Genomic DNA, 20,659 nt, shown 5'->3' with positions numbered 1-20,659 from the left:
TAACACATTCTGTCCATAATTAATGCCAACTTTCAAGGCAGTAGCATTATCTATTCAAAAGTTATTAGAGTTGAAAAAGAAGGGGTTGCAAAGGATTTTAAAGAAATGAAAAGGGACCTCTGAAGACGTACCTAATTGCACTACTCTAATAAAAAGGGGTTGTAGAAAAACTGCTGAAAACACACTTTCCAATTCGTTTTATGACCCCAAACTTAAGAATAATGTAGACGAAGGATAGTTCTTTCAGAAAGTATGAAAAACTCAAGATTGACTTGGTTGGCCTGTTTCACCTTTTTGAGGCCCTCACGCCAAATCAAGGGCTGCGACTTTTTGTTCATTTTGTGATGCACGGTCACAATTAATAGAGATTTTTCCTAATCCACCTAATCCCCAATATGTAACCATGTCCTTCCTGCTGGATTGAGGCACATTGCTACGCCCAAGTGCGCTCGCTAGCTTTACAACTTGGTCCAGCTTGGATGGATTACTCAATGCTGATGAAAAAACTGGGCATGTTAGACTGAGTTCCTGAGCACATAAAGGGTTGATTTATGATTCATTTTGTGTTAGGCCAGAGTGAGCTAAAATACAGAGTAAAATAATATGTGTACCAGTACGCTGGGAGTTACGGCAATGTTTTTAGTAGTACCTTGGATCATAAGTATGCACCTGGAAACAGTAGGAATTGAGCTCTTTCTTTGAGCGGAGGCAGGCTCCTGTGCTGATGGAGCTGGCTAAAATTTGCCTCCCACGCAGAGTGCCTCGCCCCGCAGTTCTTCAACTTCAACGCGCCGGACCCCAAGCTGGACATCGTTGTCTCCCTCCTGACCATGGGTCTCTGGCCCAACGTCTGCTACCACAAGGAGAAGCGCAAGCTGCTGACCACGGAGAACAAGGCCGCCCTCATCCACAAGTCCTCTGTCAACTACTCCAAGTTCGAGCAGAAGTTCCCATCTCCTTTCTTCGTCTTTGGGGAGAAGGTCAGTCTGATTTCTTGACTTCTCTGTCGGTACCTGACATTTGCCAAATTGTTATCATACATATCAAATTGTTGAAAGTCAGTAGAACCAAGAGAGTGCATGCAAGATTGAAAAAGAATTAGACTGAGAATTACTCGTGCTGCTTTGCCCAGTTGTTGTGTGAGGTCAGAACAAAATCAAAATATTCTATAGATGGCAATATACAGCGAACCTTGCCAAATTTGAATCTATTTGGATTTAAGAGATAGCTTCGACTTATAGAAAATTTGACTTATGTGCAATTAAAATCAATAGAATGTAAAGAGAAGAGAACTTGAAAAGACCTCCGACGCAGAAAATTATTTGACTTATGCAAGGCCGACTAAAGCAAGGTTGACTGTACATCATTGATAACATAGTCTTAAAAGCAAGAGTTGGAGAGAAGGAAGTGTGCATAAAAGGAAGTTTACTGGAGTTTTATTTTGAGACATGTAATTGTTACCTTGTCTCACATCAAGATTTAAACATAATGTTACAGCTTAGTGTTACCCTGTCAACTTTGATGTCATCAAATATTTTACAATGTGTTGTTTTTTGTACATTTAACATTTAGAAGGTAAACCCTCAACCACTACTTTGTTCTTAAAGTGTAATATATCAGCAGCAAAGTGCTAAATCTACTTCATCTCTTCAGATCCGAACCAGAGCTGTGTCTGCCAAGGGGATGACCATGGTGTCGCCCCTGCACCTATTACTCTTTGGGGCCCGGAAGGTGGAGTCCAGTGGGGGCATCATCAAGTTGGATGACTGGTCTGTAACTCTTTATATCTTTCACTGATCACTCACTGTTCACTATGTTTTTCATTAGTTTTGTTTTCGAGTAATTTATTTATTGTTTTGCTTCAAAGTGGCCAAACTTCAAAGTGTAATTGATTGGTATCTGTTACTCTGAAACATCATGAAAAATTGACATCTTTGTGGTCGTTGTGTGCTTATTCATATGAGGAGTGACATTGTAAATCAAATGTTGGTCCAAAAGATGTAAGGACTATTTTAGATGGGGCTTGAACCTATGACCTAATAGCCACAGATAGTACCCAAACAAGGAAACCACAACACCCTTGTCAATCAAGTCAGCAAATGCCAGAGAAGCAACCATTAACATTAAAAAAGACAGGCCACATTGGATATTAATGAATAGTTGTAATACATGTTTGACTCTTCTACATTTAGTAGTCAGAATGGGATTATTTGACTATATTCAGCAATTATTGTGTAACAGTCTTCCATGAATTCAATACTGTGTATTGAATTCTGCAATACAGAAACAAAGAATTTTGATTTTTCAATTCAGTTAAATTCTACCAATTCTTCTTGTGTTCTTTTTTTTTTTTTTTTTTTTGGTTGGGGGTGGGGTCAGTTAAAAACAATCTGAACAAAATATATGTTATGAATAGATGACATGCAAAATAGATACATGCAAAACATTGGCATGAATTGCAACATAACAAAGCACAGTGGTTTTATGACAATATTAATTTGATCTTCATACACAGGGTCCAGCTGAAAATGAGTCACGAGTCAGCAGCCAAGGTGGTGGCTCTCCATCCAGCCATCGAGTCTCTCATCTTCAACATGACCTCCAACCCGGACTCTGTGGTCACTCCATCCCCCCAGGACGAGATGCTCATCAACATCATCCGGGCCCTCTCCAAGCCCAACGCTGGCCTCTTCGGCAGCCCCGAGTCGGGTGAAAACTTCGGGTGAGTAATTCAGTCCTTAAGTTTTTGCCCGGTTCAGCTTTAAAAAGGCGAGCAATTTCATATTAGAAATTGTCGTGGGAACAATGTTTACATGTCTAATATGTCATGTATTCATCGATGAACCACCAATTATTGTTTCTACAATGTGGGACCATTAACTGAGATATTGTTGTGTGGACCATGCTAGCACTCTGAAGACCTATCAATGCACTTTTAAATGTGAGAGGACTCTTCAAAAGCAGGAATCTTTTGGCCTACTTGATCAGTAGTGAGGAATGTTCTCCATATGATTAAGTTTAATGTATAGATGTAGTGAAAATTTTGGTAAGCTTACTTTAGACCCTTTTGGGATTGATGATACTTCGGATAGTTGTTTTTTTCATTGGGTCACTCAAAGTGTATTAGTTACAGAACACTGGAAGAAATAGTGGATTTTTCATTGGCCAGACTGTAAGTGGTCAAGACACTGTTACTGGTCAGGACAGAGTTGAGAATATTCAACCAAGCAGAGAAGCGAAAAGAAAAATTAGAAGACTTGCCGTGATAGTGACTGGACAAAATGAATTGTGAAGAAAGTCCATCAGATTGTTTCATATCCTTTTGTCACCTTTTGCTTCTCAGTCCCAACGCCGCCAAGAGAGGTCGCTTCAGCTTCTCGCGTCCACCAGGCCAGCAAGGAGGATTCGGAGGAGGTGGATTCGGAGGAGGCCGCGGTGGCGGAGGTTTCCGTGGGGGAAGAGGCTTTGGTGGAGGAGGAGGAGGAGGATTCAGAGGAGGAAGGGGAGGGCGTGGATGGAATCGAGGCGGGCGGGGAGGCTTCGGTGGCTACGGTGGATTTGGAGGCGGTAGGGGAAGGGGGTATGGAGGAGGAGGAGGAGGCAGAGGGGGGTATGGAGGCTTTGGGAACAGAGATAGGGGAGATGGAGGAGAGGGCTTTGGGAGTGCGGGAGATAGTGGTGGTGGGGGCAGAAACTTTGAGAAGGGGGATGGGAGTGGCTCATCTGGTTTCGGACGAGGATTCGGCGGAGGGTATGGCAGTGGTAGTGGGAGAATGGGTGGTGAGGGAGAAAGAGGAGGAGGAGGAGGAGGGAGAGGTAGAGGAGGTGGGGGTGGACCCGGAGGAGGAAGCGGTGGCTACGGGGGAGGTGGTTACGATGGGGGGAGCGAGGGGAGTGGTTACGGAGGAGGAGGAGGAGGCAGGGGAGGGGGCTACGGAGGTGACTATGGCGACTATTAGCATCACACAACCATCGTGTGGAAACTTTGCCAGATGTGGTTCCTAGCTGAACCACAAGAGCACAGTAAATCATATCGATGGAGTGTAAGTACATGTACTATACATGATGTGAACTGTACCCTTATACACATGTAGGTTATTGTGCCTCCGATTTTGTCCAATCAGGGTTATTCCAAAGATAAGTACATTTGAGGAGTTGTCATTGGATGTTATAATGTTTAGTTCATAGTATGCTTTGATACCCTCTCTGCATGAACCAATATCTATTGTTGGTATTGAAGACCAGTTGATGTCTTAATAGCTTTCAAATGTTGTTACTAGCATTCTAAGGGGATTTATGTGTCATTGCTGTTTATGTATTGTGTAAGTGTTTTAAATGTTAGTTAGTAGTAGATCTTCCTCTGTTTAGTGCTGTGCATTTATAATGATTCCACTTTCTAGGCAACATGGTCTAGCCTAGATCAAGAGGTAGAATGGTGTTACATAAAAAGTCAAAGAGATAGCATTTCCCCTCTTTGTAATGAACAAAATTCATGGTGTAGAATATTCATTGTATGTTAGACACCGTTGCTTATAAAGATACTGTAACCAGAAGTTCATACCCAAGGCATTTTAGTGTAGAATATTGCTACATTCAGACTTTGTAGTCTTATGAGGTACAATGTATTTGGAGGTAAGAAATTACGATATACAGCCTTTGTGTTTTTTTTAATTTCACATTAGGCTAAGTTGTGGAGGGGTGCTTTGAGCTTAGCCCAGTATTCATTTGCCCAAGCACAAGAGCTTGACATTAACTTCATGCAGTGTTAAGATAAAAAGACTGTTCCATCAGTACGTTTAACATAGTTTTGTGATGTATGTTTTTGTAAGGTACACAATTTCGAAGTGGCTATTATTTGTCATTCGGCCAAATCTGCAAGGTTTTGTTGATCATATAGCTGAAATTCATATAAAATTTCAGAATGATTGTTTTCATATGTACTGGGTAGGACTTCCTCTGTTGGTTGATGTCAGAGTATGAATTGAATTAGGTATTATGAACAGTGGCGTATCTAGGGAAAACGGCGCCCGGGGCAAGCGCGAAAATTGCGCCCCTAATTTCTGAAAAAGTGTTCAACCCCAACCCCATCCCGGTAGGGACTTTAAACAAAGTCCACGTGATATGCTTTCTCAAGCACTTAAAAATGTCTTTTTGAGGGTGATTTAAATGTAATGAATTTTGATAAATTTTGGCGAGCGAGCGGAAAATTTGTGCATTTCAGCTTACAAAACATGGAATTCTTGTCATTTTTTGTTTATCAAATCATACAATTCTAATCAAGATATAGTGACGGCCTTATAGATAACGATTTAAACCGACAAACTGAGGACTTAAAAAAATGCTCTAAATTAGTACGCGCGAGTCAGCCGAAATTTATATAATTCCACGTCATCATCACGTTTTGTTCTTACCTTCTTTTCATATAAATTTTGGCGAGCGAGCGCAGCGTGCGAGCCGAAAATTTTTGTATTTCAGCTTACAAAACATGAAATTCTTGTCATTTTTTTTGCTTATTAAATCTTACAATTCTAATCAAGATATAGTGACGACCTTGTAGATAACGATTAATATCAACAAACTGAGGACTTGAAAAAATACTCTAAATTAGTACGAGCGAGTCAGCCGAAATTTGTATATTTCCGCGTCATCATCACGTTTTGTTCTTATCTTTTTTTATTTTTTTTGTGCCCCCCCCCCCTTTCGTATGTTAGAAACCGTTGGCGTCTTCTTTTGATTAAATCAGCGATCGCTTCAGAACGAATGAAATTGCAACCGCTGCACCGTGTAACATTTTTCCTGTTAGATATAAAATGACATGTGTGAACACAATAGACATTGTCATTGTGTCCGCGTCATCGTCATGTTTTGTTCTTATCTTCTTCTCTTATTTTTTTTTTTTTTGATGAATTTTGGCGAGCGAGCGCAGCGAGCGTGCCGAAAATTTTGTATTTCAGCTTACAAAACATGGAACTCTTGTCATTTTTTGCTTATTAAATCTTACAATTCTGATCAAGATATAGTGACTGCCTTATATTATAACGATTTATACCAACAAACTGAGGACTTGAAAAAATACTCTAAATCAGTACAAGCAAGTGAGCCGAAATTTTTATTTTTCCGCGTCATCGTTACGTTTTGTTCTTATCTTGTTTGATTTGGGGTTTTTTTGCGCCCCCCACCCGAATGTTTGAAACCGTTGGCGCCTTCTTTTGATCCAATAATCTTGGCAATCGCTTGTTCAGAACGAAAGAAATTGCAGCCGCTGCTCCGTGAAACATTTTGCCTGCTAAATATAAAATGACATGTGTGAACACAATAGACATTGTCATTTTGTCCACGTCATCATCACGTTTTGTTCTTGTCTTCTTTTTTTTTATATAAATTTTGGCGAGCAAGCGCAGCGAGCGAGCCGAAAATTTTTGTATTTCAGCTTACAGAACGTGGAATTCTTGTGTGAACACAATAAACATTGTCATTTTGTCCGTGTCATCATCATGTTTTGTTTTTATCTTGTTTGATTTGGTTTTTTGCCCCCCCCCCCCCCCTTTCCGGGCGAGTTTGTTTTTTTTTTTCTTCTTCTTCTTCTTTTCTTTTTTCTTTTTTTCTTCTTCTTCTCCTCTTTTTTCTTTTTTTTCTTCTTCTTTGTTTTTTTCTTTGTTTTTCTTTTTTTTTTCTTTTTTTCCTTTTTTCTTCTTCGTTTTTTTTTGTGTGTGTTTTTTGCGCCCCCAAGGAGTGGCGCCCGGGGCACTTGCCCCCTCTTTCCCCCCCCCCCCCCCGATACGACACTGATTATGAATTCCATTGATTATTTTCATTTGTATTTGTCTTTTGCCAGCCTATGACTGGAAAATACAGAGTAATTGTATATAAATGTATCTTTACCTCCGGAGCATCACCATTAACAAATATCATATTGATATTTATCTGTCAGAAATAAAGTATGACAATGTAGGGTGGATAGTAGTTTGTGAATTTCAGTTGAACCAGAAGGCGAAATAATAACTGATCCTCAGTCGAACCAGAAGGCAAAATAATAACTGATCCTCAGTCGAACCAGAAGGCGAAATAATAACTGATCCTTTGTCAAATCAGATAATTGTCATAGTGCTTTCAGTTCATTGTGATACATTTCATACACAGGGTATGAAGGACTGTAGCTATTCAAATTCTTGTCGGGACACACTATGTTTGTTTCCTTTGGTTTGATTGTGGGGACATTTTTTTTTCCCTTTCAGTTTTACAAATCAATTTCTGGGTATGATCAAACAAGTTTTACATCCCAAAGGAGGAGATGTGTAAAGATTACTACAATTAGCAGAGTCGTCTGTCTCTCGCTGAAATGATGTGGTGTTGGTGAAAAGATATTCTTAATGTCTCCACAGCCTTGTAAGTTTGGCAGGTATTTATTGGATTGCTCCCATTCTACTTCATAAACCAAAACAAAAATTCCAGCCTCCCCCACCCCCCCCCCCCAATATTGATATTGTGACTTTGAGTAAGTCAGATTTTGTTTTTGTTTTGGTTTGCTCAGACCCACATGTCCTTTCTTTTGTGTAAACCCATTGTCTATCAATGGTGTGCAATTTCTGATGATTGATTTTACGATGCCTTCGCATTATTTTGAACGGTGTGATTTGATCGTCATCGGTTCTTGGTCCTTAGCTGCCTTCCATTTCAGGCCTGAAAAATATCCTCTTGTGTAGACATGTATTTACATGTAGCATATGGCTGTGAATTGATGATAATGAATAAAAAACAAACAAACAAACAAACAAACAAACATGAAACATATTACTTGGAAAGACGAAGTAGTATGTCCCTAATTTTATTTTCTTCTATGTTAGGCGTCACTAAGTTGCCTTGAGTAGGATGACAGTTGATTCTAATAACATCATGCAGTGGTCATGGATGTAGTCTTTTGATATACATAAATTTACCCTGGACTTTACAAAAACTGCCATTCATTGGAGACCCTTGTAGTGTCATGGTCCAGTGGATACATTCTGGACTTCTGATGAGTGGGCCCAGGGATCAAGCCCAGTCACACCTTTTGCATAACTCAAGTACTAAAGTTTCATCAACAATCCTCCCCCTAACCCAGGGCAGTGCGCTATATATCGAGAGTCTGGCCAAGTTGGTTTTTGGCTTAGTTTTGAAGTCTGCGATTGGTCAACACTGGGCTCGTGATTTTTGTGGAGCCATGTCGTTACCAAACTGTGCTCACACACAGTGGCCATTGTTACTTACCCTTTATTTTGCTTGCTTTCATTATGATGTCTTAGCGTACATGCTAACCCTCTAACGTGTGATACGCTGAGTAACAACATGGCGTCCAATTTAGCAGTTGGCCAGACTCTCTTTATATACGGCACTGACCCAGGGTATGAAAAGTGGTACATATGATTATTTATAGGAGGAAGCTGAATGATAATGTAATTGAATGCAGCATGATTATGTATGCAGTAGAGTGGCAGCCTGGCTGTTATGTTCCAATGGAGTAGAGTTAGTGCAGGGGGGCATTTCATGAAGCAGTTTGGTCGGATATTTTTCTGACAAAGTGTTACAGGCTACGGAAATCCTTGCATGTGATTGGCCGAGAGCAAATTTGTCTGACGACTTTGTCGTACACAATGCTTCATGAAATGCCCCCCTGATTGAAGATCAGAGATCAAGATGATATATGATGCCTTTATAGCACCATGTTGTGGTGAAAGAATGCTGTATAATACACATATCGCATGGAGTATCATATAACTCTCGTGAGCTGCCAACAGGCATACTCAGCAACTCGGTGGAATTGAAATTGTGAAGCATACATGTATAGGGCTGCTTTAGGATGGAAATAAAGATTTGTAACCATGGCAATGGACTATTGTGTTTATACATCCATCTTTTCCTTTGTCTGTGAATGTGTGACAAGGTAGATTGCTAGCACATCCACCAGATCAGAGTAGAATAAATTATGGAAAGATATAAAATGTTAGGAAAGAGAGAAAGCAGTTATGATTTGTCACTGATATTTTGAAGAACCATATAAGTTTGACGGGAATGTGTTGTAGAAATGGAAAGATTTTAAAATGTGACGCTAAATTTCACTGTGTGGGATGAATATGCATACACACACACACACAAAAAAAAAAACATACATGCGCAAGCTCTCCTTAAAGACATTATTTACCATCTGCAGATGAAACAAAAACCCAGCTTTAGTGCTTCAAAATAGTTCTAAAATGTGAGTTAGGGATAGAAACAACCAGTGTAAAGAAGCTAATTAGTATAATCAATGTAAAGTATTGTTAAACATACAAAATGTGAACAAAAGTTATAAAATTGTCTCTAGACTAAACTGTCTACAGTTATGGTTTATTAAGAAAAATAGTGATATCTCCTGATATTTTAGGTTTTATTGCAAAATTTTTATATGGTAGGATGTTTTGTGATACAACTGACCTACACATATGCGTCAAATGTGATAATTCGAACATTTTCTGAATCACTGCTCCCAATGGTAAACAGTACCTTTAAAACAATGCCAATGACACTCGTGTGAAGACTTACTGCGGTATAACTGCCACTTGTACTACCGGTCATGTCATTTCTGCAACGGGCATTCACCGGTCTCAATTGAGAGGGAAATAAGCAAGCTGAAACACATTCATCATACACGCACGGACAATCACCGCTGATAATTTCCCATGGTCAGTTAGCGTAACCCTTGCACGCCTACTCTTGAAAGCAACACCCAACGAAATGATGATCCTCTAGTGATTATTAGAGGCATATTTGTTCGGGGGGGGGGGGGGGGATACATGTAGTTACTACTGGGGTGGTTCTAGAACGTGAAACGGCATTATATCGTATGAATAGTAAATTAAAGTGCAAAAGCAACTGTTATTTATTATTGTTACATATTTGGTATTTCAACAACATTTTGATACAGCATAATATTGAAACAAAATATGAAAATAGAAACAAAGTGAAAAAGTAGATTGTGACACTGTAAAGGGGGCTGCCAGAGGCACGAAAATGTAAACTTAACTACTGTACCCGATTTGACGTACACTGTATTCGTACTGTGTGTTTGATCAATTGTTTGATCAATTGTGTGATGCCGGTATGACAATACTTCTGTCAATTTGGTAATGCGCAACTGGTAGTTAACCTTTCATGTCGAAGGCTGTACGCATCAAATGTAATTCTCCTAGAAACAGAAAAGTTCTTTGCATCGATATGGTTTCATTCTACACGTTCTGAAACACTTAGTTCGTTTCAATACAATCTCAACCCCCTCCCCCCCCCCCTCGACGCAGTAAAACAATGACCTGAACGATGTTTACACGAAATGTTTGGGGGGAAATCTCGTCACAGCTTCAAAGAAGCTTGCCGCCCTATTATAGCACTTGACCTCATTTGAGAGAAGACAAAACGTGGACCCAATAATTGGCCGAACCTCTTTAGCATCCCTAGGTAACCGCATCTATAATGGCCCATTTGTGTCTCGCTAACGATTCCATCATCGAGTACTCGCACCTCTCCTAATTGACGATGTAATCTCGCACACCTCATTTGCACCAGCAAGACTGAAAGAAAATGATACACTGTATACACAGTACTAGTTATGAAGCAGGCAGTTAGTGAAGAAGAAAGAAACGAAAGGAAATAAGAAGAAAGGGGCAGGTAAACAGGAGATCGACTCGTTAATGTAGCGTCATCTTTACTGCAGTCACGTAGCTTCTTGATAGGCTTACCGGGTAGGCCTTGTACTCTTTTAAGGTAGTGCCCACACGTGACAACGAAAATAGCATTGTCGAACAAATCATAAGCAAGAACATCACTGGTATGTTATACAGAGATATGTTTTTCCTCAAGCGAAGAGATATACACAAGAGTTAAACCAGAAAAATGGAGATTCCCTAATACCCTACTTGGAACAATAGTTTTGCTGTTATTTCCAAATGAAGTAACGAATAAATAGGTGTACCAACAAATTCCTCACGCTTTTTTTTTTTTGTCTCTAAAGCTTTTGGTCAAAATTGAAAGCAAAAGGTTCCTTGTGCTTGTTATTATTCTATTAAATCGGTTCCAGAGTTGCGAATGCAAAGTGAAATGGCCGCACCATCTCCTGATCCACTCATAAAAAAAAAACACACCTACAAAGACAATAACAAATGCAAAACACCGATCACCTTGAAAGTTCTGCTTAGAATTACTTTTATTGAATCGTTTCCTTCGAGGTTTTTGTGGAAAAAAACAGCTGTTGTGGGAAAGTGATCCAGTTTCGTAAAACTTCGCCTCCTCAAGGCACTTTCAAGAGAGCGAAATTACAAATTGAAATGAGTAACTAAGGTGAAGCTCTTGGACATTTTGTGTGTGTGTGTGTGTGTGTGTATTAATTTTCCCAAAAACGCGATGAGAACCAATAAACAATAGGCCTAATCTCGCTCAAATTTGACTGATAATCCACAAAATATTCCTCGCAAACGAAGGCCTTGTAATTTGGTTCATAGGATTGTTCCCAAATTGTCCTGTGTAAAAGTGCGTTACAAAAGGTCTTTACAGAATACACCTGTAAAGTGTGCCTAATGATGATGATAAACTACGATTACCGAAAGAGGCCCTCTACATAATGTGAAAATGGATGGTGAAATGTGTAAATCACGATAGATGGCGCTGTAGGCCTAACCCTTAGTACAAGGGACTCTGCATGCAGCAATTAAGACCTACATTACTGTGTGTGATACCTACCCCCTTGGTGCAACCCATCCAGGTAGCCGCCTGGCTCGCGCGTCAAAAGAAAACAAAATTAGCAGACGATCAAGAAACCGAGGTGATCGCGGACGAACGGGAGTATCTGACGTTCCCGGACTGTTTCAATTATCCAGGCAACGGCTAGTAGACACTTCCATCCGACATGTGACTGGGGAACTCCATAATCTCTATGACATGTGACATGGTCAGGTGAGTGGAACAACCTTGAAAAATGTCGATATTATGGTATACGATTGTTCTTTTTAGCAGCAGGTTGCATTAAACATGTGTGTGTTGTTTAGATTGCACGTCTCGCGCGTGTCGATGTTACTAATAATATGCAAGGACTTTACCGGCCTTAGAATTATTTTTGTCTCTAGGTCAGCTACTTTTTACGGGGAATCGATTGCCTCTCTCTATCGAAGTTAAAAGAAAGGCCAGGAGAATGGTCCCGGAAAATGGTTACTACCTCCCTATTTGAGGCTATGTATCTTTACTGTAGTATCTTGTCGTCTGACCTCATTTAAACTTGCGAAATTGCTTCGGTAAGACTGGCATGATAAACAATATCGTCGACTCTTATAATAAAATACACCTGCTGTAAATAATAAGTTATTAATGGACCTGTAACACGTACAACAAACGGCAATCACAGTCAGATATTGACACTTGTCCCGGCAGAGATTACAATTTGAGTGTTCCACCATTGGTAATTATCATGCGCTTACAGGCTATGTTCATGACTTGTAATTATTGATAGTGTGAAGGTCGCCTGTGTACTATGGGTTTGTCATGTCGCTTTGAATCTAGTCAGTTGATGCTGTGTCTAGCAATGCAGACTCCCAGACGTATGACTGTATGTGGAAAGCATTTCCGTAACGGTGAGGAAGTTGGGGATTCCGAAATTTAGTAAGTGATTTAACAGTCCCTGATGGAGTCTTTTAATTTGTTGTATACAATGTAATACACGGCATATCAAAATTTTTTGAATGCACGAAGGATTTTGTAAACTATTGCGATGAGTGCACCTACCACGGCAGTGCGGGTGTCTTGTCACATGAAAACTTTGAAGTTGTGATCTCGAGGAGCTATGACTTCTGCATGTGATAGATTTGATACAATTGAAGTGGAATTCAGCATCTTTTTTTTTTTGTTTAAACAGGACGGCCTACATGTGAGTTGTTTGTCTGTGTGTGTGTGTGTGTGTGTGTGTGCTGTGAAATTATGTTGATACAGTATATCCAACATTCGAGGGTTCCTTGTCTTACTGTCGCATGAATGAATCAAAAATGAATCTTACATCATTATTTTGCACAATTCCAATTGACAGCGATTTAACGATTTCTTCTTGAAATTGTAGAGAGTCCCTGAGTTTTAGCTCCACGTATGCTGAATGGTATTTGAAAATTATTAATTTGTTGCTTTCTGAGGAAACATTACACCAGGTGTATACTGCGAGAAAATTACAAGCACCCTTGGCAATGTGGTTATTTAAAGCACATGAGCGGCGAGATAATTCTTCCCTGATGGAATGTTTTTTTGGCTTTGTGCATTGACAAAAAGAAAATTATGAAGAAGGGCATAAACTAAAGTGCACGACCGTGGGTAACAACGCGTTTAATTGCGTTCACGTTTTAAAGTAAACACTCGTGCGGTGTTTGTTCGTAGATAAGTGTTAATATTGAAACATATCATTGCTTTATAATTTAAGCGACTCTAAGATATTCACACGCCCCAGTTAGTTGTCGTATGATATGCGACTTGACTGGTCACGGGTTAATCAGTAATTATGACGAAGGCATTTCAATTATTTCTTTCGAGATTATTGCATCTGTGAGCGACCTATGTTCCCGGCATGTGGCGACGCAGATCGAGTAAATATCCTTATCCCTTATTTCATACCCCCTCCAAACTTCTTTTGTAGAGCACAACAGCGGGAAACAATTTTGGCACTTCTATTTCGAGAGCGAGTTGTTTGCCGAGGTGATAAACCGGCTGCCCTCGGTCCATGAACACATTTTTACACAGTGCAACTCTCCATAACTCTTGATTAACGGTGCAGCGCGCCATATATTTGCATATCCCATGCCCGCATTCAAGTTAATATTTCAACGAGACGATTTTCACATTTTTTGTAGAATTGGGCGTCACGCATCTACACAGTTGAAAGATTTGGTGTTGGGACGAGAATTGGAATATAGGTTACCTGTGAAGTATTGCAAATCGATAGTATAAAGAGTACGTTCGTCTCGGATTGATAAAATTCCTGATAATATAATGTCTGTCACATAAAAGACTAGATCAAGCAAACGAACAAATATCGTTAACTATTGAGCAATATTTATTCCATCTGCAAAAGTACGTCATTATAGTTATAAAGTTTAATGAAAAGTGATATTCCCTACCTAAAGTATGTGATTGGCTAAAAGATTGATTGAAGTTCATTATTTTTTTCCCTGGCAAATAACTAGATAACGTTAAACGTGGGCAAAAGAGCTACATTGCTTCGCCCCACAATTCCTGATTAATATATATCTTTGATTTAATATCTTAATTATATTTTTTATATTTTTGCCACGATACTCTAGAGCCCATGTCCACACTCAGGGGGTTTACAGTAAGTGTGGGGGCACTTTGTTGGATTAGACTCTTGACTTTGAAATGGAAGTCCTGTGTTAGAGTCCTGACAAGTGCCTACGTCCTTGGACAAGATGTTTTTATCGACGATATCCCTCTCGACCCAGGTGTAAAGTGGTACCTGGTAATGCTTGAATAATGGCAGGGCCCTGTGGAAAACAGTTCTTATATTGCAAAGGCCATCCTGGTTTAATAAGACATATAATTATCACTATTATTGGTATTATCATTGCTGTTATTATTATCATCATCACTATTGTATATTATTACTATTGCTATCATCATTATTACATTATTAGAGGCGAACTTTTGGTGTCTTTACGGCAATTTGTAATTTCATGGCGTATTATCGAATTCTTCAAGGCAACACTAGAAAATATGCTATGTACCTCCCCCCACCCCCACCCCCCCCCCAAAAAAATGGACATTTATGTAGATTCAAAATATTTCAAACAAGGATTCTGTTTCTAATCGTCTACTGCTGGAAGTTGTCACCTTCCCTTTATCCCGCAGTCCTACTTTGTTATGTCATTATAAAAAGAGACTTCCATTATTCGATTCGAATTTTCAAAATGTTGTGCAGACGATAAGTAATAGCTTTTAAAAACTTGAAGATTGTGCTGCCAATATTTTGGTCGTACAAAAGGGAAAAAAATCTGCGTTTTGTTAGCAGTGTAATTTATTGTCAACCGCACGATTCGCAGAAAGGACATTGTGATTCATAGTTATAGTAATATAATTTATTGTACCCAACATAAAAATCGCTATACGGTTGCACAAAACTCCACACGGTTTGTAAATTTGACGAGACCATACGCGTTTTCTTTCTCTAAACAATACATTCCGGTACGACATCATGTGCCCATTAAGATTATCCCTTCGAACGAAAATACACTAATAATGACATCTTCTCTAAATGGGGCGTGGTATTTTCTATTTGTAAACCCAGGCTACGGTACCGATTGTGAACGTAGTCCCATGATAATGTAACGATTTTTTTAAGGCGATGTATACTTTTTTTTTCTGTAAACCCCAAGGTTATGATTAGAATCGAAATTCCGTTGACGCAGGTATCTCTTGAATCAATATTGATGATGCGGAACAATGAGTATTTTTCTGATCTGCAGAATAAATCAGAGTAGGGTTAGAATAAATATTATACATTCACATGACACTATGACTCATCACACACGTTGTCACTTGAGAAATCGGTCATGTCGATCGTATTATAGTCTTGCTCCTTAGAATCTGACCAAAAAAAAAAAAAAAACCTGATATCTAGAGGCCATGTTTCAATAAATGGGTCGAATCATTTTCGATTGAATCATAAACTTTGAGGCAAAGTATTGGGATAAACACAGAAAATATGCCGTAATAATGCTATCGTTAAAGTTGTCTATATGAATATGAAACGTTATTACACACACACACACACACACACACACACACATACACACACATCTGTATATTATATAAACAAATATAATGTACACTGGACTCGTAAAATCAAACAACGTTGTTAGCATATGTATCTTCAGGTGATATTCATCTAGGCAATTAAGTAATTTGGAGAGGGTAAAAAAGGGTACTTTTATTGCAAAACTGAGAACTTTGTACTCGGCTATTTCTAACATCTGTCTTTTGTGCAAGTACCATTTACAATTTATGTTTTTATGGATTCGTGATAGTATGACATTCAGGATTTTTTTCCCCTCTCTTTTATTGGGGGCCTCCCGTTGCATGATTTCATAACCATACCACAGCAAGATTCCCAAGTTCAAAAGTTATGACATTAAATTGCATACCGGATGCAAGCGCGGAAACACCATCAGTTATATTGAACGATGGACCATTGCCGACATATATATAAAAACATAATATCGAAAGCATTGTACTTGCAGTATTTTTCCGGCTGTAAGTATGATGTTATCAACCTCCGACTGGCAAGCACCTATATTATTCCTCACTGGTAGCGCAGAAATTCTCCGTAAGAAATTAATTTTCTTGTTGATGAAGGAATAGATTTACCCGAGTGATTTTAGCATCAACGATGTCATACAAATCAGGACAATGCCTCATTGTAACCGGAATCTCTTACAGAATGATGTTCCTTAAGCAGGAACTCTTTATAAGAACATCGTATTGAAAGACAAATTTACCCTAATTTGCTCTATTTTCAGTTCTCTACAAGTATCGATTAGATTTCCGGCTTTTGAATAATGTCCTTCTATTCGAAGCATTGTGAAGTTCGTGTGTCTCATATGCAACCCTAAAAATCAGATTTCTTTCGTGTGCTGGTATATTGTAGAGGTATAGAAAATTCAGACCTTTCCACAAAATGAATAAACCAGGAAACTTGCTGCGATGGAGGGGGAATAGATGCTATAGATTTCCATTGAATTTATTCCAACCGTCATTCACGTTATTTTTGGTACAAAAGGGAAGCATCTCTCAGGTGACATAGAGTTCTTTTTTTTTTCATTTCCCCCAAAACTCTGCGGCGCATTACCTTAAAATGCCATGCAAGATGTTGGCAGACAGTATTCTTCATCCATGCAAAATTTTTTGGCGTTTGCAAAAGAGATACATGACCGTTGATTTTTAGTCGCGTATATCATTCATGATGAGTTTCACTGAACTTAACAATCATTTATACGCCTATATAATTAAACACCACCCTTGTAACTTTAAAGAAGAAATATTCCTTTATCATATAAAACGACAATCGTTACTAGAGCTTCTATTACTTGAACTACTGTGTGTAAATGCAGACTAATACTGCAAGACAAACTTTTTTTTTTATCAAGATACTTAAAGCTTCATTTCAGTTGTCTCTATAAACACCTAATGATAGTTTTTGTCTGGTCAGTGATCTCTTCGTGAAAGGCAAAAAGTTTTTCAAGAATAACATCACGAGATCTTTGCCAATTGTTTTGAATTAGAATTCCAAGAAAGTACGGTAGACAAAGCAATGACCAAGGGCGTAGGGGCTCACTGCTGAAACAAAGAAAACAAGAAAGTGACGGCACTGGACAAACAAATAAAGCAATCGATTTAGACGACGGGATTTGACTCAATGTTTGTGAGTTACATTTTTGGATAATCAGATCTGATAAGAAAAAAGGGCTAAGCGATTCCGGATTTTGACTGCATATCGTGAGAATTCTGTGACGTATACGTCGTTACCGGCCAGCATAGCTGCTTTAAACCAGCCACTGCGGAAAAACAACCAAACAGAAAAAAAACAAAACAAAACAACCAAAAAAAAAAAAACAAACAAACTAAAAATGGCGCTGGAAGGAGTGACTTGTCCATATACCGACTTTTAACAGTTATTGTATGACACTGTCAAAATATGTAGAAAGTGAAAGTAAAGGAAATTCGACGCTCCATCCGCTTGTCTGATGAAACCTGTAAATGTTATTTTCCTCATTTTTTTTTTTTTTTGGGGGGGGATATTAATATTCTCCATCATTCTTTTGCCTTTTCTCCATTATTCTTTTGTTGGGTACACACTGCTCAGCGAATTCTTATTATTATAGTATTATCATTATTATTATCTATTCGGCTTTCAATCACAAATATCAACAATAGTGCCTGCATCATAGGTTGTAACATTGTAAGATAAGTCTGAACTTCTTTTTCTTTACTTTACTTAATGATTAGGGCCTACTGTTTATAATGATGTTTTTAGTTACATATTAATTTTACTCTTTTTCCATCCTTTTATGTCGACCTTTCAAAGTATAAGTATTTCATATTGCGATGTGTATTTTTTTTAATTGACCAAACAATGTGATGGTGTAGTGTGTACTTAGTATTTTTTTGTACTCTTTGTTGGATGTTGGATGCTAAATAGATATGAAACTGAACTGGAGTGAACTGAATGTTCTGATATGGATGCCAAATGCAATATTGGCTTGCTCTGTTATGGCGCATCGTACCAGCGCAAGGAAACTGATGTGTTAAGTTTGGTAGGTTTATTGTACATCGTTGAACTCGGTTGTGTGCGCCTTATATAAAAATTGTTCTCGTTTGAAACAAACTAGAGTTACTTTCACTCGCATCTCATTTCCGTCATGGTGTAGGCCTACACCTGTTAAGAGCTTCCTTTTTAGCGCGTGTGTGTGTGTGTGTGTGTGGGGGGGGGGGGTAAAGATGGGAGTGGGAGAGGGTAAAAGTGGATCCAAAAACATGCGAATACAATGTACCAGCCCGTTGTCGAGCATACGCGTATGAGGAACTAACAGTAAAGACAGAGCACGGTATACGGCAACGGTCCGGCTTTTTGCTATATAGTCAATAATCGATAATTCAGTATACGAAATCACCCAAAATTTTATTCTTATGTCAAAATCAAGAGCAACAAAATCACCATTTGAAGATTTATTTTGTAATAATATTATTCGTGGGGAAGTGATATTGTAACAGAACAAAACATGGTTCCTTATGACACACTATAGCAAAAACAAACAAACAACAACAACAACAACAACAAACAAAAACAAAAACAAAAACAAACACCCGGACCGTTGCCGTTATCGTGCTTGGTGCGCAGGTCTCTGAACACACTTGTCGTGTAAGGAGAAGACATGGAGTACATTTATGGGACTTCGTTTCAACCCTCTTTCCTGCCGTCTTCACTCATTCATAACTTTGGGTTGACGAAGAGAGACCACACTGTAAAATGTGTGGGTATCTTGAAGTATAAATTGAACTGAAATAGAGCCTCTTGGTTCTTGTACTATTCGTGTTGTTAACCATATTCCGTTCTACTAGAAAGCGTGACAAGTGTTCTCAAAACAACAAATCATGTGGGTGTCGGCGTCGGTCCCCTTTTGGTAAGTTTTGCCAAGTGTACTTGATAATGTTCCGGTGAAAATACGCAAATCGCTTCTAAACAAACAAACAAGCTAAAACCTCTTACGCTGACACTCGAAGTATCGTATTCATGGTCAAATGTGTGCTCACCGGATGTCTACGTTGTTCGATCTAGGTCTAAAATTATCTCTTCACCGCAGATACCTGGCACGTGCAGGGTGGTTATACTGCTTACCGCAGCAGTACTTTATTACAGCTGTATGTGGTTCACTATTTGTATGCATAATAGTTGGGTAAGATCGTCGCATGGGGTTCTAAGAACATTAACGCTTCCTCTGGACTCAAAACCAACGTACACGCACACCAGCTCGGGTGTCAAAGTAACCCTGAACACTCCCCCTGCCTTGCCGCGAACACAGTCATGCAGGCTGGCTTTGATTCCTGAAGTTATCTGACGAAGTAATAGCACCTATTTACACTTATCTTCAGCATTTTTTTTTTTTTACTGGAAACTAATGACTCAACATATTGACTTGTGTTTATATCGTTAGCGACATTCAACGTTTAATAACTGACACTTTTAATCTAAGTCTCCTTTCAAACGTTTTATTCTTAAAGTGAAGTACAACTCAATCTTCAACTTACGTATGACTTAAAAGTCTCAAAGAGTTAAGCAGACAAAATGGTGACAGTTTCCGTTAAAAAGAATCAGAAATGGAATAAAAATTTAATAAAATGCAAACTTTTTGGGAAAATAGAGAACGGTTAGAAACCAAATATTATGCAAATTAGGTCATCGCCTCATTGAATCCTTCCTGGTTTGTACAAAGAAATATCATTTTATTTTGGTAGGTAATTTGACAACTACAAATTCTCCTCTGAGAGAATTGATAAAGTTGGCGGTATATCTCATGTTTCATATTTCTTTAAAGAACTCTACTTGTGGAAACATTTTTCATACTACGTGATTTCATAATTTTCGTTTTACATATTGATAAAACATTCCAGTTCTGTTGGTCTAGTCTTATTCTGTTTCTACAGAACTATAACTAAGTCTTTGTTATCGCACCGACATCTAAACTGCGTAAAGATGGCGACGGTATTTCCGAGTCTTGTTGTCCTGAAAGGGTCAAAGGAACGATGGATTTTACAAACTATCAATAAAAAAAAAAAAAAAAAAAACGCTCATGCGAAGATGATTGTAAATGCTATCGCGGACGTAATGGAGGGGTTATTTGCTATCATAATATGTCCCCCCCCAAAAAAAAAAAAAAAAAAAAAAATTACAATCAGATTTTCGCATTGATAACACCCATTATGATTAAACTGTCTAAATGCTACTTCTGGGTCTTAAAAATATAACATCTTAGCTCTATTTTGCAGAAAACCCCATCCGATTTGGTTAAGCGGTCACAGAGAAATGTGGATTGTTGTAAAGCATGTCATGAGTCTG

General features: G+C 38.7%; 2 protein-coding genes across 2 annotated transcripts in view; both read left to right on the top strand.

Annotated features, from left to right (window-relative positions):
* Positions 1 to 3,959, top strand: part of LOC140241937 (ATP-dependent RNA helicase A protein-like) — a 38,932-nt gene extending 34,973 nt beyond the window's left edge. The window contains exons 27-30 of the mRNA XM_072321684.1: positions 757 to 980; positions 1,654 to 1,769; positions 2,516 to 2,722; positions 3,344 to 3,959. Of these exons, the coding sequence (XP_072177785.1) occupies positions 757 to 980; positions 1,654 to 1,769; positions 2,516 to 2,722; positions 3,344 to 3,959 (1,163 nt within the window). The remainder of the gene's footprint in view (positions 1 to 756; positions 981 to 1,653; positions 1,770 to 2,515; positions 2,723 to 3,343) is intronic.
* Positions 3,960 to 11,944: 7,985 nt separating this feature from the next.
* LOC140241493 (fibroblast growth factor 8b-like) overlaps positions 11,945 to 20,659 on the top strand; it is a 69,942-nt gene continuing 61,227 nt past the window's right edge. Inside the window, exon 1 of the mRNA XM_072321223.1 lies at positions 11,945 to 11,958. Coding sequence (XP_072177324.1) covers positions 11,951 to 11,958 — 8 coding nt within the window. The 5' untranslated portion in view covers positions 11,945 to 11,950. The remainder of the gene's footprint in view (positions 11,959 to 20,659) is intronic.

This window comes from Diadema setosum, chromosome 18 (assembly GCF_964275005.1).
Source record: "Diadema setosum chromosome 18, eeDiaSeto1, whole genome shotgun sequence".
NCBI classification, from domain to species: Eukaryota; Metazoa; Echinodermata; class Echinoidea; order Diadematoida; family Diadematidae; genus Diadema; species Diadema setosum.
Note: the sequence above shows the minus strand (reverse complement) of the source record. Positions and strands in the feature narration are given on the sequence as shown.